This window comes from Manis pentadactyla, chromosome 10 (genome assembly GCF_030020395.1).
Source record: "Manis pentadactyla isolate mManPen7 chromosome 10, mManPen7.hap1, whole genome shotgun sequence".
Lineage (NCBI taxonomy): Eukaryota > Metazoa > Chordata > Mammalia > Pholidota > Manidae > Manis > Manis pentadactyla.
This window is the reverse complement of record NC_080028.1, coordinates 125,115,082-125,137,480: the sequence shown is the minus strand read 5'-3', so window position 1 is coordinate 125,137,480 and position 22,399 is coordinate 125,115,082. Positions and strand designations below refer to the sequence as shown.

The window sequence follows — 22,399 nt, the reverse complement described above, 5'->3', positions numbered from 1 at the left end:
CTTGGGGGAGGGCATGATGCTACTCCCCCTCCCCCCCTGAGACCATGCCATCAACCCTGCCTGCCCTTCAGGTCCACGCTGAGAATGAAGAGTGGACTTGCTTTGAGCAATCTGCCTCTCTTGACATCCGGTCCTTCTTCGGCTTTGAAAGTGCTTTGGAGAAGATCGCCATGAAGCAGTACACAGCCAACGTCAAGAGGGTAAGAGGTGGGCTCCGTCCGCCCCGGGAGCACAGATCCCAGAGCCCGCTCGCCACCTGACAGCCGCGTGGCAGCAGGCAAGATCCCTAACATTCCTTGGCCCCAGTATCCTCACCTGTAGAATGGGTATTCTAATGATCACATCACATGAGATAGTGGATGGAGAACACATGGCCCATAATGGGGGCACTGTCGTTGTCCCAGTGCCCCCTGATGTCCGAGGCCTGGGAAGGGAACTCTGAACAGAGAAGGGGCATTCTACAGTGACTTTTCCTAGTTAGAATTGCTGCTGCTTGGTTTAAAGATCTCAGGCCCATCACTGAGTAGTGACAAAACAGGTGAAATTCATTTTAACAGCATATTTTATTCAACATGTTCTCAATGGAAAAACTTATGAGTTATTTTATGCTGTTTCCTACTAAATCTTGGAAATCCAGTGAGTATTTGACACAGCACATCTCTGTTTGGACTGGCCACATTTCAACTGCTCAGCAGCCACGTGCCAAGGCTGGGACTGGAGCCAGGGTGGGGGTGACTCCCAGGCTGGCACGGGTACCCCTGCTGTCCTGTCCTGGAGCCCATGTGTCCTGGTCTCTCTGGCTCCTAGGGAAAGGAGGTGATCGAGCATTACCTGAATGAGCTCATCTCTCAGGGCCTCTCTCACATACCTCGGTGGACTCCTGCCCGAGTCCGAGAGGAGGACGCCCGCTCCCAGGCTGGGCCGAGGGATCCGGGGTCCCTGGAGGTGGTTGGGCCCAGCAGCAGCCCGGGCCCTGTTCTGGAGACTGTCAGTATGGAAGGTAGGTCTCTGTGGCTGAGGCCAGCCAGCCAGGTCTGTGACCTCGGCACCCGGGCCCCCTTCCCAAGTCCTAGGAATCCTGCCTGGGGTTTGCTAACTCAGTGGAGAATTCCCGTGGGCCCTGTTGGGGGCAGGCCCGGGTCCTGGAACAACAGCTTCCTCCCTCTTCTGGCTGCTTTGCCCTCTGCTCAGGTCCAAGGGCCAGGACTGCTTTATGTCTAGGTCAGGAGTTCACCTGATCTGGTGTCTCAAGGCTGGCCTTTTCTCTGGTATTTCTACTAATTTTTAATTATATGAATAATGCATGATCATGGTAGAGAAAAACCTCAAACTTATCATAAGATGTAAATAGCAAGAGTCCTTTTTCTCCCTAGAGGCAATAGTTTTGTGTTTATATTTCCTGAAGCTACCTAGGTCTATATATGTACATACACACATAGGTATATACATGCATACATTCATGTATAACTTATGGTGAGCAAATGTGAGCATGGTATACATTCTATTTGCTCTGTTGCTTTTTTTTCACTACTGTTGCTTGAACAACTTTCTATAATCAGTGCATTTATCTCAGCACTTCACAGTATTTCATGGTCTGGCTGCACCATAACTTATTACTAAACATGTATTGATGATTATTTTAAATTAGCTTATTGAGCTAGTGCCTTATTGATGGACATTTAGGTTGTTTCCATTTTTTTAAAAGTATAAATAATGTGGTACATCTTGGTATTCAAGGTCTTTTTAATATTTTTATGAGTATATACAAAGTATAAAATGAAAGTTGAATTGCTGGGTCAAAGGTTATATGCAACTAAACTTTTGGTAGATTTACCAGTTAGGCCCACAAAGAGGTTGTATTATTCAATGTTCCATCAAGGCGAGTAGTTGTGTCTACTCCTGACTTTACCCTGGCTCCCTACAAGATATTATTAAATGTTTCAAACTTCTGTGAAAGGCAAAGTGACCACTGTAGATTAGTGAACACGTCTGTCTTTATGAGTGAGGTCAAGTATTGTTCTTCCACATTTAGTGACTCTGTTTTGCTTTTTTGTGAATCTCTGTTCTTGCCTGTTTTCTATTTTCTGTCTATTTTCCTATTTACACATCAATTTTTTATTGCTTTGTAAGAACTCTTTGTATATTAAGGCAGTTAGCTCTTTGTCATATTTAAGACTTTCATTGACATGGAAAATCTTCACAATGTAATGTTAAAGAAGAAAACAAAAACCCTAAGATACAGAAGTGTACCTTCCCCATGAACCCAGTTTTAACCATGTGCACCTGTGCTCATGATAATTCAGTTTTTCCTTTGGGGCCACTGCCTTTCTTGGAGATATGCCATGTAACAAGTAATACTTCTGGGGCTGTGGTTAGGTAGAACAAAATTCATTCATCCAAAATACATTTGTCTTGCACCATGTGTGTTAGCAGGCTGCTGCTGTACATGCACTTTTAAAATGTTTTAAAAATGAAAACTTCTGTCTCTTCCTGTGCACACACTCCTTGGATCATGCCTTGTGCCCTCCTCGTTTTGCACGAGGCCTTTCCTTCCTTCTGGGCCTGGGCTGTCCATCGGCAGGGTTGGGCAGAGACATGCCCCTTCCAGCCTGCTCTGAATCACAGCCTTTGTGCTCGGGAGGAGAAAGGGGCCTTCACAGCTGCCTGGCAGCCGGAAGGATGCTGGTATCTCCTGCCTCCATTGTGTTTTCTCCCTCACCCCCTCCTCCTCATCTCCAGCATCTCTGCGTCTGACCACTCTGAGGTGTTGCGGGGTCTGGATGGTATCCCACCCCACCAGGATCTCTCCTGCCTCTGTTTACCCAGATGTCTACTGGTGCAGCTGGCATGACCACCAGCGTGGGATGTTTTGTCTTGGAGGGAACCACTGGGTCCTGCTCCTGTGTGTGCACACAGGCCATTTGCCTTCCTGTTGTGCCATCTGCACATAAAGAATGGGCTATGCCCATGGGGACGCTGTTCTTCATGGAACGCCTCCACCCACTGCTGAGACGCTAACATGCCAAGATGCCTCATCACACCGTCATATGCCACCTAACAGTTCAGCGCAGCTGACAGGGCCTCAGGTTGGAGGCCAGCCTCTAAAGACTGGCAGAAGCTGACTCTGAACAGCCCGACTGTGTGAAATGGGATTGAACGGTGGGAATGACCCATGGAGCTCCTGGGGTCAGGGCTCTGTCTCCTAAAAGCCTTGAGCCCCACAAAGGGGCCGGGAGGTGGGGAGGCAAAAGGACCTGGTATTTACCGCCTGCCTTTATACTGGGCACACTACACCCATTTATTCATTCACACTACACCCACGTTACTTATCCTCTCTTGGCCTCAGTTTTGTCTTCTCTGAAGTGTGATGCCCATCTCACAGGGGCTTTGGGAGAACTCAGTGAGATGCTGCGTGTCAGTAAACATCAGCTCGTATTGTTAATACTCTTCAGAGGGCGGGAATTATCTTGATTTCCGGGGGTCAAAAGGGACAAATCACTTGCCACTGTGAGATCCAGGCTTGCTGGAAATGGGTTGAAAGATTGTACAGGACCTGGAGCCCATGTGGCTGTTTGGTGAAAGGCTGTTTGGTGAAAGGGCCACTGTGTGGCTTGGAACTTTGTTTCAGATCTGAGGCCACCAGGAAGGTGAGGGTTCTGGGAAGGGTGGACTACGTGGTGAAGAGATGTGCCGCCTCCCTCTTGTCCTGACCCCCCTTCCCTCCTCCAGGGGACAAGCTGGACGCGGACTACATTGAGAGGTGCCTGGGCCACCTCACGCCCATGCAGGAGAGCTGCCTGGTCCAGCTGCGGCACTGGGTGCAGGAGACCCACAAAGGCAAGGTGGGTGCAGGGTGGGGGGCTTACCGGAGCAGATGCGCATTCCGTGACCTCCCTGCATTCAGGTACCGGGGCAGGGAAGGCCAGGGCCAGGTCAGAAAGCCTGTAATTAGTGACACTGGACACTTACCTTTGCCTTCTTTTTTTTATGACATGCAGTCTCAGCTGTCTGTAATGCCTGCTGTGCATGTCACAGTAGCAGGCTTCTCCTCCATGGCACTGCTGACGTTTGAGGCCAGACCGTTGTTTACAGGCGGCCGTCCTGTGCACTGCAGAGTGCCGGGCAGCGTCCCTGGCCCCCACCCAGGAGCTCTTCTCCCCCGCCAGCTGTGACAGCCCCAAAGCCTCCAGAGGTGGCTTTCCCTTTGTCCATATTTGCTCTGGGGAAGGAATGATCGCTGGTGGGGTCTTAACTTGTCAACTCGGTATATTAATTAGACTCTTTGGGTTATGGGTGGCAGGAAAGCAGCTTGAATTAACAAGGCAAAAAATAAGGGGGGACACTTAATGGCTCATATAACAAATTGTTAAGAGGGACGTATTAGTTTCTTAGGGCTGCTGAAACAAAAGACCACAAGCTGCATGGCTTAAAACTACAGAAACTTTTTCCCACCGTCTGGAGGCCAGAAACCTGGCTCCCAAACCGTTGGCAGGGTTGGTTCCTTCTGGAGGGCCTGAGGGAGGGCGCCTGCCAGCCTCCTGGCTTCTGGTGGCTGCCAGCTGTCCTGGGCTTGTAGATGCATCACGTTAATCTCTGTGTGTGCTTCACACAGCCTTCTTCCCTCTGTATGTGCTGTGTCTGTGCCTGAACGTCCCTCTAATAAGGACACGGGCGGTGGGGTAGGGCCTGCTCTGATCCACTGTGACGTCATCTTTACTAATCTCACCTGCAAAGACCCTGTTTCCAAACAGGATCACATTCTGAGGTTCGGGGTGGCCATGAATCTGTGGGGACACTATTCAGTCCAGCACAGGGGGCTTAATGCTGTCAGGACCCCATACTCTTGTATTGGTTTATTTCTGCTTCATCCCCTCAACACACCTCCTTGTTGAATTTGGGGCCAAGGCTGCTCACAGCTTTGGGTTCACCTTTGCCTTCATAGAGGAATGGGTTCACGTCCCCTCCTTCTGATTTAAAGTTGTCTAAAGGCACTGACTGGCCTGGCGTGGACTGTGTCCACTCCTGATGCCGTGACACGATCGGTGTTGGGGAGTGAGGAGGAAAAGTGGTCCCCAGGAGAGATGCTGTTTCAAGCCCGAGGAGGGAGGAATGTCAGGCAGCCAAGGATCATAGACATACAGCCGCCCCTGCACTGCTCTGCCGTTGACTAAGGTCCTTTCCCAGCTAAATATTTTGCAGACAAGACAGGAGGCTCATTTTCCAAAATTTCAGCTACTGGGTTAGGGAATAGCAGTCTATGGGGCTTTCTCCTTCCTCTTCTCTCAGATTCCCAAAGATGAGCACATCCTTCGGTTCCTGCGGGCTCGCGATTTCCACCTGGACAGGGCCCGGGAGATGCTGCGCCAGTCCCTGAGCTGGCGGAGGCAGCACCAGGTGGACCTCCTCCTCCAGACCTGGCGACCGCCCGCCCTCCTGGAGGAGTTCTATGCGGGGGGCTGGCACTACCACGACATAGGTATGTCCCTTTCCCCACCTCACACTGGGGTCGCCAACGGATGTGCTCGGAATGCCACTTTTCATGCTCGTGTCTGATTTTCCTTTGGACTCTTCTGGGCATCTGGAGATGCCTTTGAGGGGATAACCCTGCTGTGAACAAGGCAGGGCTGGGATGGACCTTTGGGCTTGAGCTGAGATGTCTCTCCATGGGGCTGGGTTAGCCCACCCTTACTTTTCATCACTGTGATCCTACACACAATGGCTGCAGGGACGCTGCGTTAGTGACCTGGGGCTGCCGCAGCCAACGACCACAACCTGGGTGGTTTAAAGCAAAAGAAATGTATTTGCCCACTCTTCTGGAGGCTAGATACAAAATCAAGGTGTCAGCAAGGCCGTGAGCCCCCTGCAGGCGCCGGGGGAGAATCCTTGCCTCCTCCAGTTTTTGGTGGCCTCGGGCTCTCCTTGGCTGTGGCCCTGTCACTCTGGTGTCTGCCGTCTGTCTCCCACTGTGCATCCTGCCGTGGCCTCTCCTTTTCTTATAAAGATCCAGGTCACCTGATTTAGGGCTCACACTGATCCGGTATGATTTCACTTGAGATCCTTAACTAATGACATCTGCAGAGACCCTGTTTCCAAATGAGGTCACATTCTGAGGTTCTGGGTGGGCATGGATTTTGGAGGGACACTACTCCATTCCCCACAAATATCTGCTCTGAACTTTTTATTAAATAGCTATTGAAGCCAGTGCCTATTATGCTTTTCAATGTCCTTATGGAAAATATCTTATGTACTGATGAGGGCAAGTGCTTGACTCTGTTGAAGGATTGGTTGGCACACTTTCTTTTAATATACAGCTGATCCCTATTATCCATGGATTCTCTGTTTTTGAATTTGCCTACTAAAAGTTACTTGTAACCCCCAATTTAATGCTCAGGGTCCTTTAAAGCTTGCTCACGGACATGTGCAGAGTGGCAAGGAATCTGAATCTCCCGACCTGCATGTCCCCAGCTGAGGTCGAGAAGAATGTCCTCTGCCTTCTTATTTCAGGTCATACTGTAAACAAGGGGCCTTATGGCAGCCTAGTGCTGCATTTGTTTACATTTTTTGTGCTTTCTGTTGGAGATTTTGCTGTTAGAAAACGGCTCCTGAGCCTAGTGCTAAAGTGCTGTCTGGTGTCACTCAGTGCAAGAAGGCTGGGATGTGCCTTGCAGAGAAAATGTGTGTTAGAGAAGCTTCATTCAGGCATGAGGGGAAGGTGCTCCTGGCTGAATCAACAGCATCTACAAATTAAGGCGGCCTTATAAAAAAGCACACCTAAAACAAGGTTATGTATTGATTGGCTGACAATGGCTGACAAGAATGTCATGAGCAGAGGTTTGCAGGAACCTAGCCCCATATGTTCCCTAGAGACAGTGGTTCAGTGTCGCCTGATGCTCCTTTCTGCTTTGGCTGGGAGAAAGCTAAGCCAACTTTTGTCCCCTCTCTCCACACCACATTACATGATTCATATCTCCTTTTGACATATTTTTTAAGAGTAAACTTTAAATTTTAGAGTATTCTGGGTTTTCTGGAAAGTTGCTAAAGTCATAGAGTTCCTGTGTGCCCTTTACCCAGTTTCCTCTATGGTGTAAAATCATATTTATAGGCGCTGTTTCTTTTGTCATGGTTGGTGCCCACCCAGCTTGGAAGCAGGTAGGATATTAACAAATAAGTGGACAGGTCGGGCCCGTGGTGAGCACAGCCTGGCACCTCCTTTCCCATGAGGCAGCTCGACCTGCCTTCTCCCCTAAATAACATCCCCTCTCTTTGCTTGGCCCTGCCTGCAAAGATGGTCGGCCCCTCTACATCCTGCGCCTGGGCCACATGGACACCAAAGGTTTGATGAAGGCCGTGGGGGAGGAGGCGCTGCTGCAGCACGTGAGTCGGGGTCCCCGAGCCCCCAGGGCTGCCTGCAGGTGGGCAGCCGAGGGCATGTTTGCCAGCACATTCTCTACCTTTCAGGTCCTTTCCCTCAATGAGGAAGGACAGAAGAGGTGTGAGGGGAACACAAAACAGTTTGGCCGTCCCATCAGGTAAGGCCCCCAGCTGGCAGGGAGCCATTCCCCCCAAAGAGTAAAAGCAGCCAGGGGTCCCTGGGCATGGAGGTTGGGCTCAGCAGCATCTGTGGAGCTTTACACAAACGTCCTCACTTAATTCTTACTATGATCCTATGAGGCAGGGACCCTTAGTGGCCCTGTTTTTCATGGAGGGGGCGCCGAGGCTCAGAGCAGCGCTGCTCACCCACGGCTGCCGAGTAGTGCGCGGCAGAGCCGGGCTCTGAGCCCGGGCCACCTGATGCTGGCTGTGCGCTCTCAGCGCTTATGCTGTATTTAGTAGTCAGCATCTTTCCAACAGTTGGCAGGAAGGACCGGCTTTTACTCAGGGTGGGCCGCACGCTTGCCCTCGTGTTAGCTTCGTGCTTCCTGCCTCACCGAATCCCAACAGTCACTGGCAATGGGGCTGCTTCTCTCTCTGTCGCTGTCCCAAGGAGGCTGCACCCACGTTGCACAGCTCTCGTGTGGGGGTGACACCCGAGTCTGGGGGCTCAGCTCGGAGTCCATGCTCTGGACTTCCTTACCACAGGGTGGCAGGACCCACGAGCATCCCCTGCCCCTTCTGCTCCCAGCCCTGCCTCACCGAGCCTCTCTGTCCATCCCTGTCTGTTGGCCCCCAGGTCCCTGCAGAGGGCGTTGGGGGCCCTGGGGGGTGGCGGAGCAAGGCGGACTGAGAAGGCCTGTCTCTGCTGCAGCTCCTGGACCTGCCTGGTGGACCTGGAGGGTCTCAACATGAGGCACTTGTGGAGGCCGGGGGTGAAGGCTCTGCTGCGCATGATTGAGGTGGTTGAGGACAATTATCCTGAGACCCTGGGCCGGCTGCTCATTGTGCGGGCCCCCCGCGTCTTCCCCGTGCTCTGGACACTGGTAAGAGCAGGAGCCTGAGCCAGGCCCCTCCCCACGGAGGCTGAGATGGGGGGGTTCCCTCTGTGAGCTGCCTGGCCTGGTTGTCCCGTGTCATGTCCTCTAAATAACAGCTTTATTGAGATGTAACTCATATACCATAAAGTTCACCCTTTCAAAGTGCAGAATTCAGTGGTTTTTAGTATATTCTCAGAGTTGTGCAGCCGTCGCATTCTAGAGCATTTTTCAGCACCCCAAAGGGAAACCCCAAACCCATGAGCAGTCATTCCCTCCCCATCCCCTGGCTCCTGGCTCATCTACCTTTAGTCTCTATGGATTTGCCTGTTCTAAATATTTCATCTAAATGGAATCACACAACAGGAGGCTTTTGCATCAGATTTCTGTCAGTTGGCATCACGATTTCAGGTTTATCCACGTTGTACCATGTATCAGTACTCCACTCATTCATGTCTAGGTAATACTCTGTTGTATGGATGGACCACATTTTACATGTCCAGTATCCTGCTTGGATGCTAGAGTCCCACTCAGAACTGTAGAGGCTCCTGGGACTCCTGTGAGCTGGTGCCGAGGAGTATTGTGATCCTGTGTGATAGCGATTTGAAAACTTTTGCCCATGACCCTCAGGAAGAAATACGCTTTTACGTTGCAACCTGACACACACATACACACACACTCCTGAAACGAGATCCACAAGTCGTGGTACCTTAATTGCCTACAACGCCTTCGCCTTCATTTCTTTCTCTTCTCTTCCATTCCATTAAAAACACGCTAGTCACCATGAGCTGAACTGGTCTCATAACCATTAACAGTTGAAACCATCACTTGCAGCTGGAAATTGCTGCCCTGAGGCCTTGCTGCTGGTCCTCAGGCCAGCGCACTGGCAGGCCCCCTCATCCTGCAGGCCCGGTCAGGACGTTACTCAGTGCCCAGAAATGCCCGAGAAGCACTGTCATCGGTAGAGGTTCAATCAGGATAGAGATGCGAGAGTGAAAAACACCTACCATGTGCCAAGCACCTTTCCAGGCCCTGGGGGTTTGCAGCGAACACCCACCCAGCCACTGTCATGGGGCTGGGGAGAGAGAAAGCTTTGTGGTGCTTCGTGGTTCCCCGTGACAGAGCATTAGGACGCCCAGGGTTCTCGGAGAGACTGAGCCAGGCAGGATGACACTGGGGACACAGGGAACCAGGCAAGGTCCTGAGGAAGGAGGGGACCCATGGAGGGAGGGTGGGGCAGGAGACCTGCACCACAGGGCACAGGCCTGGAGGCAGGCAGCATGAGATGCTTCTGAGGAGCTGACAAACCAGTCCAGGGTGGTTGGCGCAGGAAGGAAGAAAAGGGCCGGTGGTCCCAGAGGGGGCTGGGTGGTGCTCAGGGACCGGCACCTGCCAAGTCCAGGCTGTGGTGAAGATGGGACCTTGACCTAGGGCAGTATGGGGCCATGGGGGGACTGTTGGCAGGAGAGGATGTGACCAGACTTCTGGGGCACAAAGTTCTCTGGCTTCCATGGCTACTTCAAGACTCCGTTGGGGTTGGGCTGGGATACAGGGGCTAAATAGTGAAGCTTTTTATCCTAAAATATCCTGACATTCATGAAAATTAATGTCTTTTGCTGTTTGGCTATTTCCTAAGATGTATACTGGGTGGGGGTGGGAGCCAGTCAGTTGGGGTCCTGGCTGGAAGCAGGATTCACCCTGATGGCTCAAATGGGGGTGCAACCCAAGGAACTCTTGCAGAGGTGCGGGCAGGATGGAGAAGCCCCAGGGACTAGCCACTGCAGTATGCCTTGACACCCGAGGGCTGGAGGGACAAGAAGAGGGGCTGGTGTTGTTACTGGAGCCCCGTGGGAGCTAGAACAGGGGCGGGGTGGGGGCCAGGTTGCCAAGGCCTTCAGGAGACTGCCTCCCAGGGTAGGGGCTGAAGGCGAGTGATGCACACACGTGGGATTCCCAGGTCCCTATCCATCTTCTGTCTGTGGCATGGCCTGGCTTGTGCCCTGCCATGCCAAGTGCCTCCTTCCTTCCTTCAATGACTTATTGAGTCAGCACCATGCCAGCTTCAGGGGCGCCATGAAGAGCCGATCAATATGCAGCTGAGAGCCTGGTGTTGGAATCTTTCCATTCGGTGTAAAGGAAACAGGGCCACCCATACAATGGAAACCTATTCAGCCATGAAAAGGAATGAGCACTCATTCACGCCACAACGCGGATGAACCTTGAAAACATCATGTGAAGTGAAAGAAGCCAGACACAAAAGGGCACATTCCATTTCTATGAAATATCCAGAACAGGCAAGTCTAGAGAGACAGAAAGCAGAGCGTCCATTTCTAGGGGCTGTGGGGACAGAGGAATGGGGACTGACTGCTCGCAGGCGTGGGGTTTCCTTCTGGGCAGATGAAAACGCCTTGGAGTTAGAAGGGATGGTTGCACAACACAGTGAATGAACTAAACGTCACGGAATCATCCACTTTGAAATGGTTAATCCTGTTATGTGAATTACACCTCAATAAAGAACCTCAAAGCTTTCTATTTTGTCTCTCCCCCCTTTCAGATCAGCCCCTTCATCAACGAGAACACCAGGCAGAAGTTCCTCATCTACAGCGGCAGCAATTACCAGGGCCCCGGAGGCCTCGTGGACTACCTGGATAAAGACGTGATCCCCGACTTCCTCGGGGGGGAGTGTGTGGTGAGACCCCAGTGGCCGGCCCTGGGCTGTGGCCTCGGAGGAGCTGGGCATTGCTGGGGTGGGGCTGCAGGGGTCAGAGGAGGCTGGCAGGGCCCTGTGTGGGCTATGACCTGGGGAGGCTTGTTTTAGCCCCCAGACCAGTCCGAGCTTTACCCCCCTCTGGTATTCCCCACTCAGGACATTGCTACGCAGTGGTCAGAGTTCACCTGCCGGCTTTATGCCTTCGGCTTGCCACAGGGTGAGGTGACTCAAACGTCCCAGGGGCCTGGACCCCAGCGCCGGTTTACCCAAAGGGACTTATCCCCAGCCCGCAACCACATGGTGTGGGATGACTGGCTGACTGCTTCAAGGGGAGATGGCCCCAGACTCCTTTTATTGCCTCTCCCTGGGGTGACCCTGCATCCCAGCTGTCTTATCTCACCTGTCCCTGGAGGGCAGGCCCCTCTCTCCTCTCCAACAAAGATACCAAATGGTGAGCTTGGATGACTTCTGGACTAAAAAAGATGTTTTCCAGGAATTTTGCCAAGCTTGCCTGTTTTCCCCACTAGAAATAAGTAAACATGATTTATGTTTAGCAAGCGGGCCTGCAAGACTAGCAGAGTGGTAAAGGACATGAGCCTGGAGGCCTGATAAACATGGGCTTGTGCCCTGGCTTAGCCACTCTCTGCTGTGTGATCTCGGACAAGTGGCCTGACCTCTCTAAGCCTCTGTTTTCCTCCTCTGTGAAATGGAGATAACAATAGTTCCTACTGTATTGGTGGTCCTGGGGATTAGGTGGGGTCAGGAAGCCTGGTACCCAGCTCATTAAGGAGTTGCTGTTGTGAGGTTTCAGGGGATCAGAGAGCACCTTCCTGTGGTCAGTCAGGCCTGGCTGGGGCCTGACCTGTCGCTTTTGTCTCTGTCTCCAGTGTAATGTCCCTGAAGGTGGGCTCGTCCCCAAGTCCCTCTATCTGACGGAGGAGGAGCAGGAGCACACAGACCAGCTGCGGCAGTGGAGGGAGACGTACCAGTCGGCCAGCGTGCTCCGAGGGGCCCCCCACGAGGTGCTGGGACCTAGCCGGGGAGCGCCCACTGGGCTGGGGTGTCATCTTAGGTCAGGGTCCCCTGAAGCAGAGCCTGAGACAAGGGTTCTGGTGCCAGCGATTTGTCGAGGGTGAGCTCTCAGGAAGAACCTGTAAGGAGAGGCAGGGGAAGGATCTAAGCAAAGTGGCGGTTTCTGCCAAGGTCCAGCCCAGCCTGACCCATGGGGCACTGACTGTAGAGGTGTCAGGACGGGCCGGCCTTTTGTGCCCTCATCAGTCAGTCCCTGGCTGTGGGTCACCCTCCGAGGCCGAGTGGGAACCTCTCAGGCATTTCAGAGGGAGGAGGGCCGTCTGTGCAGAGCGGTTCTTGGACTGGGGTGGCTGGGTGCCTCAGTGGGGGGTGGAGACCTGGGGGATCACCCACAGCACCCACCTCGGCTGATTCCCCATCCCCGGTCCCCACCCCTGTGGGATTCCAGACCAGACTCTCAGGCCTTGCTTGTCCCTCCCAGGTCGCAGTGGAGATTCCCGAGGGGGAGTCAGTCATCACCTGGGACTTTGACATTCTTCGTGGGGACGTGGTGTTCAGCCTGTACCACACCAAGCAGGTGCCCAAGCCAGGGCTCCGGGAGCCTGGGGCCAGGGCTGGTGGGCAGCTGATGGACAAAGGCTGGGTCCTAGGCGTGGATTACAGCCGCGTGGAGGTCCCCCTCGTGTGCCGGGAAGGGGAGAGCATTCAGGTTTGAGTCCCTTGGTTCATTTATTCATTCATCACACCAGATTGAGCGTCCACTGTGTGCCAGTTTTCAGGGGGCACAGCAGTGGACAGACGGGACCTGGTCCTTGGCCTCTGAAATCCTGTGGGATAGTGGGGGAGAAAGATCTGGGAGATCCAGGACCCTGGGGACCCCAGCCTTAGAATCCCCTGGCCTCTTGCCAAAGATGCAGGTGGTCAGCTCCACGCCAGACCTCTGGGCGTGGGCCTGGAATCCCTCACCCTCTCCTGGTGGCTGCTGATGCAGACCTGATGCAGACCGACAGACAGGCTGTAGATCCAGGAACAGAACTCAGATGTGTCCCCGAAACAGGAGCCGCCCCTCATGACCCCCACTTTCTCCATGAGGCCAGTGCCTGCAAGTCAAACAACACCTGCCCCCGTCCCCCCACTCACTCACTCACACCACACGCAAGCCCCGGTGACAGCCTCCCCAGATCTCACTGAAGGTTTGTGGGCTTGGTGAGCAGCGAGCAGGCTGTCTTGCACATCACACACCAGTGTAGCCCATTCAGGGTCCCATGAAAATCCCAGCCCTTCCCCAAAGTTGCTCTTATAACAACACCTCCTTTCTCACTATCCCTCAGCCCTTAACAAACTAACCACTTTCAAGCTTCCTGCCTAAATTCCCCTCCAGATCCCGTTTGCAAATCCCCCTGAGGAGAACCAAAGCTAGGTGGCTAAGCAAACCACACCTCTGTTGCCTGGCAACCTCACAGCTCCCCTGGCCAGGACCCCACCAGATTCCAGGGAGGTGCTCAGCTGCTGGGGACTCAGGAGTAAGAGTGGAGGTGGGGCGGGGGCGAGGATGACCAGGAGGCCCTGAAAGGGAGGACTTCTGGCGGATTATTTAGAGAGGGGTGCTGGTCCCCAGGGGGACCGGAACCTCAGGCGTGGCTGCTGTTTCAGGGATCCCACGTGACCCGGTGGCCCGGGGTCTACTTGCTCCAGTGGCAAATGCACAGGCTGCCCGGCAGTGTGGCCTGCAGCCTGCCGGGCATGGAGGATGTCCTGACGGCTCTGCACAGCCCTGGGCCCAGGTGCAAACTCCTCTACTACTATGAGGTGCTGGCGTCTGAGGACTTCAGGTAGGAGGGCCCCCCGGACTCCCCTCCAGACCAGGCCCACGGCCCTCCTGAGGGCCCTTCCTTCTGGACTAGGGGCTTTGGAGCCACCTCCCGCTTGCCTTTGGGGCCCCAGCACCGGTACTGCTAACTTGCCAGTGGTCCGGCACGTATGTGAGAAACAGGGTTGAATCCAGTGCCCAAACTCTGCCTCGGCGGCAGAGCCTTCCCTTCAGAGGACAACCTGGACAGACGCCCCACATACCGGGTTGGCTGGCGGGTGGAGGAGGGCAGCCTGAGGTTCTCCTATTTGGCCCTCCCTTCATTCCTACAATTCCATAAAACAGGGTTGGGACTGTTATAGAACATTCTAGAATAGTGCCTCACAGACAACTCACCCCAGGTGTTGCTTTCAGAGGGACAGGGAAGGGTCGTGGCTACGACCTCCAGCACTTCCTGGTAGCTGTGGGACCTCAGGAAAGCACTTCGCCCCTCTGAGCCTCAGGCTCCCCTCTGTTAAATGGGACCACCGGGGGGTTGTCATGACGATGACACAGCTGGGCGAAGCTGCTCTTGAGTGGGGTACACAGTAAGTGCTCAGCAGCAGCGGTGAGGAAATGGAGCAGGCAGCTTCAAAGCCTTGCATTTTTTAAGAACGAACGTGATTTTGCATCTTGCTTTGTGGTGTATGTTAATTTCCTTCTAAAAATAATGCTTTAAATTCTTCACTGTGGAGCAAAATTGAGGCTGTAGGAGGGAGTCAATCGGCCTCTGAAGTCCGGTGGGATAGTGGGGCAGAACCCCGAGGATCCTGGGGCACGTGCAGTCTTGCACGAGAAATCCTGGGCTAATGCCTCTTCCAAAGAGAGGCCCTGCGGTGAGCTGGAAGGCGGATGACCCCCCTCTTGGGGAAGCACCCTGTTCTGGCCGCTGGGCCTCAGTGTGGGGGAGTAAGGTAGGTCCAGAGGGATAAAGAGGTGTGGACTCGGGCATCTGCGGTCTGCTGCCTCTGGGAGGGCAGCTGGAAGCTGAGGGGTGAGCTGGACGCTGCTTGGCCAGCCCAGTCTGGTCAGTATGGCCCTGACCTTCAATAGCCTGCTAAGAAAACCAGTTCAAGGGCTTTTTCTTGGCTGCCCTCAGTAGGCAAGCTCTGGGATGGGCCCTGGGTCGACCAGACAGAGTCTGCCCTCCCGGAACAGGAGAGCACATAATTCCATCCCTGGGTAATTATGAGCAGGATGGATGCCTCGAAGGTATTCCAGCCAGGGTCACATAACCAGGAGGTGCTAGAAGTCTTAACACAGGGTGCTGTCAGAGCACGGAGCAAGGGTCCTGGCATGGGGTGGGTGGAAGTCGCAGGGGAGCTATCTGGGAAGTGACATGGGAGTGGAGATCCTGGTGGTGTGCACACAGGTACCCTGGGGGGTTGGTCAGCCTGCAGACTCTGGTTGTGCAGCTCTGAGTGTGCAGCCCTAACGAGCCTGGGAGATGCCCGTGCGGCAGTCCCCCAGCCACACGTGACAGCCAGGCCCGCAAGCTACATGGTCCAACCTGGGAGCCACCAGGCACATGCAGAAATTTAAGTTGAGCTGTCAGAGTTAAGTAAAATTAAACATTCAGCCTCTCAGTCAGTAGCCACATTTCAGGTGCCCAGTAGCCACCTATGGCTACCGCACTGGACAGCACAGATGTGGAACATGTAGGCATTTCAGAGAGTCCCCCTGATGGTGCAGCTCTGGAGTTTGGAGTGAGAGTTAACTACACAAAGTAGGCAGGAGAGTCAAGTGCTGCTGGCCGCAGGCACTGACACGCAAAGGTCCCAAGACAGCAGGGGTGGGGGCAGAGGAGCTGACAGGGGGCAGAGGTGAGGCTGGAGATGGGGACAGGAACTCCCCAGGCTGTGGGGTGCCCTCTGGTCCATGCTAGGCCTCCAGGTCAGGGAAGCCCCGAGTGGTTTGTGGCAGTTAGGGCTCTGTGCTGGGGGCCCAGGGTGCAGGGAAATGGATGGAGCTTCACTTCTTATCATGGTTTCACTTGCTTTTCCCTCTGTACTTGCCCTCTGTGCTGGGGTGGTTACCAGCCTGGTGGTAAGAGCCCTGGGGCCTCATTTGCAACGTCAACAGCTTTTCCACTGCTGCAGAAGGGCCCCAGGGCCATGTCACCACCAGAGGTAACGTGTGCCCTTCCTCCCCAGGGGCTCCATGTCCAGCCTGGAATCCTGCACCAGTGGCTTCTCCCAGCTCAGCGCGGCCACCTCCTCCTCCTCCTCTGGCCAGTCCTACAGCAGCCCCCTTGTCTCCAGATAGCTGGGACTGAGCCTGTGGGGCAACCTGCTTTCCCCCCACATCAGTGAATATCTACAAAGCTGGGACCCTGTGGGCTGCAGCCCGGGTCCAAACACTGCCAAATCCGGGTGTCTGGGGCCAGTGGCAATGATCCATCTGGTGGACTCTCGAGGTTGCAAGGACAGAGCCTTGTGTGAAAAATCAAGCAGCGGGTGGACCACCTTCAGGTCGGCCTGGTCTGGAGGCCTCAGGGATGTCATTGGGCTCAGCACCGTCCCCCACCCCCCAAAGCAGCTCTGCTTTCCCTGGGGTGCTCTCCTCAGGTGCCTTCCCCACCCAGGCAACCCCGACACCATCAGGTTCCCTGCCTGTCTTCCCCAAGCTCAGCTGCAGAAAAGAACTTGTCTCCCAAAGTTCCAGCCATCCTCCCAGAATTAAGGCTGATCAGCCTGCCTGGGTCCAACACTGGTCCCTGAACCAATCACGGTTGCCACGGGGAACAGAGAACACTGACCTGTCAGCAGGGTCTTGTGTATAATCTGGACCAGTCCCTGTGCAGAGAAGGGGGTGCTGTGATTGGCTCGCCCAGACCACATGCTTGTCCCTGGAGCCACCCACCTGGTCTGAAAAGCACAAGGGGGATGCCTCTAGGGGCACGAGGATCCCGCTAGAGGAAGGGGGAAAGAATGCTGGGCAGGCAGAAATGACGGTCTTCACTGCAGCATTTGGCTCCATAGCGATGCCCTCTGTGCCAAGATGCGCACGGCGAGCAGTTATGAGTCCAGGCTCGGCTCTCTGTGGGGAGCACCCACCGGGACTTCAAATCCGTTTTCCCAGCACTCGACTGAGAAGCCCTAACCTTGACCACCCCTGACTTGAAAGGGTGGGAAGGCCCAGGGTTTCCGCTAAATTCCAGGCAGTGATGAAGTAGCCCCGGCTGTCTTTACGGTCCTCAGAGGCTCCTTTGTCTCCCGGGAGCTGTTCATGACTTTGTGGTTGTGAGTCATGGAGATGCACCGGAACGGGTCACCGTTCGTGGATGGATGGACTGGCCAGTCCGAGTCTCATTCAGCTAAGGCTGGACCCAGGATCCCGACATGGCATCACGACTCCTGTGTGGGATGGAGGTGTCGCTTTGTTGCATCCCCCCTGGGGTAAATCTGACCCCCAGAACCAGTTCTAACACTGACAGACTTTCTTGAGTTCCTGGAGCTCCTGCATGGGAGGGTTTTGGGTCTCCTTAGGGCCTGAGGATGTTTCTCCTCTCCTTTCCTGGGCCTCCACAAAAACAACAGGCCAGAGGTCCCATAATGGCAGCCTGCAGTCTGATCGGGCCTGCCTTTACTGTTTTTATCTTTTTGCCTATAGAGGAATTTAAAAATTGGGGCATTTCACACAGAAATCAGGGCTTCCGGCTTTCCTTGGGCATCCTGGAGTATTGGCGAAATGGGGCCACTATCGCTGCGGCACGGCGACACAGCTGTGCCTCTGGGCGAGGCCACCCGGGCCCCACCCGTCTTTCTCAGCCCAGCTGGAGTCCCTGTTACCACCCACATTATCTGCCTGGGACAGACCTCACTGCCCGGCTCCAGGGGCCAAGCTGGGGCCGAGGGGCTCAGTGTTCCTCCTCTCTCGGAGCCTTGCTTACCACTGAGCTCACCTCTGGCCAGAGTCACCAGTCCTTGCCCAGGGGGCGGGTTTACAGCCACGGGGATCATCGCCTCGGTGCAGGCTCGGTCGGCATGATGGGGCAGGGAGAGCAAGGACTTGCTTGCATACCAGCCTCGGCCTAGAACCTGGAGCAGAGGGAAGGCGCCATCCCTCTCAGGGACATCCTTCTCCCTGTGGGGAGGGAGCCTCATCCACCGCTGCGGGCTTTCTGTTTGTTTCTCAGGTATAGGAGCAAATCTAAAATGCAACCTCTATCAAGGGGTGTGGGTGCGTGTGTGTGTGAGAGAGAAAGAGAGAGAAGTACAGGGACAGTGAAGACTTCTCAAATGAACTGCTCCCGTGTCACCAGGCATGCGTCACTGGGCAATTTGTAATATTTCCAACTGTCTTTAGATGAATTTCTTGCTTGCCTTTAAAAACTAGGTGTTATCCTAGAAGCATTTTGGGGTAAGCTGCCCTCGCACTCCCCACTTAACTCGCTGTCCAGGACTAGCATCCAGGGAAGAATGGAGAAGCCTTTCTTGAGGAGGTCATAACTGGTGTTTGACAACTGGAACCTGATTTGCTGAGTCCAGAAAGAAAGGTCTGGTCTGCCACCAGCCATCCAGCCTTAACGGCAGCGGGGAGCGGCCTGAGAGCTCACTCTCTTTCTCCCTCTGGAAAGCTCCCGCTGAGACTGACTGAAGCAGTGAGAGGGAGTCCCTGGCTCCTGTAACTGGGATGGTGGGGTGGGCTTGCTCCAGGTATGGCTGGATCCAGGAGCCCAGTTATCAGGTTCACGTTTGTCCCCTCAACTCCACCCAGGCCTCTTGGCTGCACGTCTTTTTCTCACGCTGGCCTCGTCCTCTCCTCCACCTGGTGGCAAAGGTGGCTGCCAGCAGCCCCAAGCCACAACCACAGGGCTTACAGCCTCCACGGCCGAGAGAGACACCCTTCACCTCAAATCCCATGGAGGGCTCTGATTGGCTCTGTTCGCGGACTCCTGGCCAGGGTGCTGGGGTCTCTATTCCCAGCATTCCCTCCAGATGCACCCCAACCCGTGGCCATGGTGGTGTCCGCTGCAGGTCTCCTCCCTTGCTGGAGGTCTCTGGGGCCACACTCGGGCAGCATCAAGCACGCCATTCCTACCTTCGGGAGGCTTAGAATTAAACATCCAAGGGCAGGCGGCTGAGCTCCTGCCTTCTAAATTTCCCGACCCAGGGCTGGAAGCTCCTTGGCTTGCCGTCTTTCCCCATCTGGTTTGTTAGCCTGTTATGATCAGGACACAAACACCCCGTTAGCAATAGGACCTTTCCAGGCACTGAATTTAGGAGCCTGGGCCTTCAAATTTAGGTGGGGTGGGGTTCAAACCTCAGCATTCCTTTCAGTAGCTGTGTAACCTGCAGCAGGTAACTTAGCCTCTCTGTGCCTCAGTTTCCCCATCTGTAAAATGGGGATAGCAGTGCCTACCTCATTCATTGGGTCGTAGTGGGATGAAATGAGTGGCTATGAGGCCTGTGTCCACTGCCCGGCTCACAGAAAGCATGTGATACAAGTCAGTGGTTGCTTTATTCTATGCTTCTCACCCAAAGACGCCAGACTCCTTCCTGAAGATGCCTGTCACTGCTTTCACAGGACAGACGGCTCAGCACCACATGCATCTGGGACTTATTTCCCTCTGATTTTCCCTTTCAGAACCTGCTTGTGTTTTCTGGGCAGATCCACTGATCAGGGGAAAGAGCATTGCTTAAAGAGTGGTACTTTCCTGAACCACCTAGAGAATGTTCTGTCCACAGGTTGAAATAAGGGCAGTTTGAGACTTTTTTCCTCCCCTGTGCTCTCTGGAATTCCCCCCACCCCTACCATGTAAAATGAATTGTTCCACGAGAATAGTCTTGATTCTTTTCCACGCGGTTTGTTCCAGCCAGTAAAACATGATGTTTCTTATTTGCCTGATCATTTGCTCCAGAAACATTAAACATTTTAGATGTGGATATACCTCTATTCTCTACTTCCTAAGTCTCTGGAGGTTTCCCTGGGCTTGTTCAAAAATCACTCAGCAGTTGTTGATAAGACTCAAGAGCATTTTCAACGAGGGTAATACCACGCTTATGGGATCACAAATTGGTTCTCGGGGGGATGCAAAGAAATCACATTTTTAAAAAAAAATAAAGCACAGATACACTGTATTAGTTTCCCAGGACTGATGCAACAAATTGACACAAACTTGGTGGCTTAAAACAACAGAAACTGATTGTCTCACAGTCTGGAGGCCTGAAGTCTGAGGTCAAGGTGTTGCAGGGCTGTGTTCCCTCCTGAGGCTTTAGGGGGTCCCTCCTGCCTCTTCCAGCTTCTGGGGCTCCAGGTGTCCTTGCCCAGTGGCCACATCCTCCAGTGCCTGCCTCTGTCTTCCCCATGACCTCCTCCGTGTGTCTCCTCCTACAAGGACACCAGTTGTGGATTTAGGGCCCACTCTAAATCTCTGTGATTTTGAGATCCTTAACTAATTACATTTGCAAAGACCCTAGTTCCAAATAAGGTTACAGTCTGTGGTTCTGGGTGGACACAAATTCTGAAGGGACACCATTCAACAACTGCCTGTGTGCACCGGCCTTAACAGGTATATGCGCCCTTTATGTTGTATTAAGTGCAGATCCCAGGGGCCCACACAGCGCTGCCTGGAATCTTCAGGGTGGGACCCTGGATTCTGCTCGCCAGGCATCCAGGTGGAGGTGAAGGCCCTGCTCTCCGTCTTTCCCAGGCTCATCTGCCTTGTCTCCTGGGGTTTTCTCCACATCCCCGCACAGTGCCTGTGGATGACCACAGTCCTGGCATCAGGAGAGAGGGAGGGCTCTGTCCAGGATGCCTCCTGTCCTTCCTGTGAGCTCCCTGGGGACTTGGGGCAGTGGTGCTGGCGGCCACATGCGTCATGGGATTCTGAAAAGGCTCCCTTGTTTTGGAGCAGGATGCCCAGGACTCACCTGGGGGAGCCCAGGAGGTGTGGTTCCTTTGTGTGACTGCACCAGGGCCCCCTGTCTACACCGGCTTGTTTCCCGGCCCTGCCCAACACTGCCAAGTGCGGGGGAGGAAGCGGCCCAGGCCTGCCCTGGCGCAGCACACTCACTCCCTACCTAACTTTGCGTGGGTTTCTCTGGAGCTGTGGGTGCAGACTCTCAAAGGGACGGCCAGCTGACTCCTGGGTGTGGCAGGCGTTAGGGCAGAGCTCCCTGGGGTGGGTGAGCTGGGACCAGGTCTGAGCCACGGTCACTGCTGACGTCTGTCTGAGCAGAACTGCCTCGCTGGAAGCCCCTGGGGTTTGGGCCCAGAGGGCAGACACACCAGGGCTCCCCTGTGGCCCAGAGGCCCCCTCAGACCGATTCCTCCCCCGAGGCCAGGAGCCAGGTCCAATGCCTTCAGGACAAGGGTTCTCCATAGCACACTGCCTCAGGTACCCCAGGGGTCCTCCTTATAAAATCCTGGACCTCCCTGCCTCATAAATTCTGATTTGGCAGGTCTGGGAGTCTTCAGTCACAGAGCATTCCTGGGGAATACATTCCGACCTGCAGCCAGGCCCCAGAACTGTGTCTTGGAATACGCCTAAGGGATTCTAAGACGTCTGGGAGCTTGTCCAGGCTCCCGTCACTACCGCTTACCCTTGGACTCTGTGAGCAAAACATCAAAGCAGCGCAGGGGCTGCTTGGTGCATTAAGAGAATGGAAAATACAAAATGAAACTTCCAGGTGGAGTTGAACACAGGTCCCTGGAGGAACCTGTGACCTCGGTTATTTACACATCTGGAAGGAGGAATGAAAACCTGACGCATCTGCCTGGTTCCTTGAACAAGGGGCTGTCCTCAAGCTCCGGGACACGCTGTGCATGCCTTACACTCTCCTTCCTCCAATCTGCGTCACAAACCCAGGGGCTGGGTGAGGAGGCAGAACTTTTAGCAGCTTGGCCTGAGTACAGTGGGCTACAGGCTCATGGCTCACCGGTACTTGATCAGACACGTCCAAGGGCACTGCCAGACTTGGGCCTGGGGCACCCTCTGTAGGACCAAAACATAACACCCTATAGGGCACATCACAGATTGGCACAGTGGCTGTCAACTTACCTACCCCCCATCTTCAGGGGGAGACAGACCCACAGACCCACAGACATCCCTGCGGGACCTTGGAGGCTGTCGGAAGTGGAATTTCACTTCTCTGAACCTAATTCTTTTTCCTAAAGTGAAGCTAGTTAAGCAGTCCAGAAGCCTGACTGCAGTGATGGGCTCAGTTAGCCTCCTGTCCCCATGTCCCTGAAGCTCCTCTCATCAAGGGTGGAGCCTGTCCACCCTTGAATCCAGGGACTTTGCATGATAGAACGTGGTGGAAATGAGGTCATGCCAGTTCTGAGCTGAGGCTTCAAAAGGCCTCAGCATGCTTCTCTTCTAGGATCCCTGTCTCCACCTGGATCCCAAGCCTGAGCCAGCCTGGAGGAGGAGACACCACATGGAGCCGAGCTGTA

The 22,399-nt window shown here is 54.2% G+C and overlaps 1 protein-coding gene across 2 annotated transcripts in view; it reads left to right on the top strand.

Moving 5' to 3' along the window:
- SEC14L5 (SEC14 like lipid binding 5) overlaps positions 1-19,887 on the top strand; it is a 37,248-nt gene extending 17,361 nt beyond the window's left edge. For both annotated transcript variants that reach the window (XM_057487629.1, XM_036931762.2), the window contains 12 exons: positions 72-200; positions 808-1,000; positions 3,730-3,842; positions 5,287-5,476; positions 7,286-7,374; positions 7,459-7,529; positions 8,246-8,417; positions 10,963-11,097; positions 12,006-12,140; positions 12,632-12,859; positions 13,804-13,982; positions 16,153-19,887. In XM_057487629.1, the coding sequence (XP_057343612.1) occupies positions 72-200; positions 808-1,000; positions 3,730-3,842; positions 5,287-5,476; positions 7,286-7,374; positions 7,459-7,529; positions 8,246-8,417; positions 10,963-11,097; positions 12,006-12,140; positions 12,632-12,859; positions 13,804-13,982; positions 16,153-16,264 (1,746 nt within the window). In that variant the 3' untranslated portion in view covers positions 16,265-19,887. The remainder of the gene's footprint in view (positions 1-71; positions 201-807; positions 1,001-3,729; positions 3,843-5,286; positions 5,477-7,285; positions 7,375-7,458; positions 7,530-8,245; positions 8,418-10,962; positions 11,098-12,005; positions 12,141-12,631; positions 12,860-13,803; positions 13,983-16,152) is intronic.
- Positions 19,888-22,399: the final 2,512 nt, after the last annotated feature.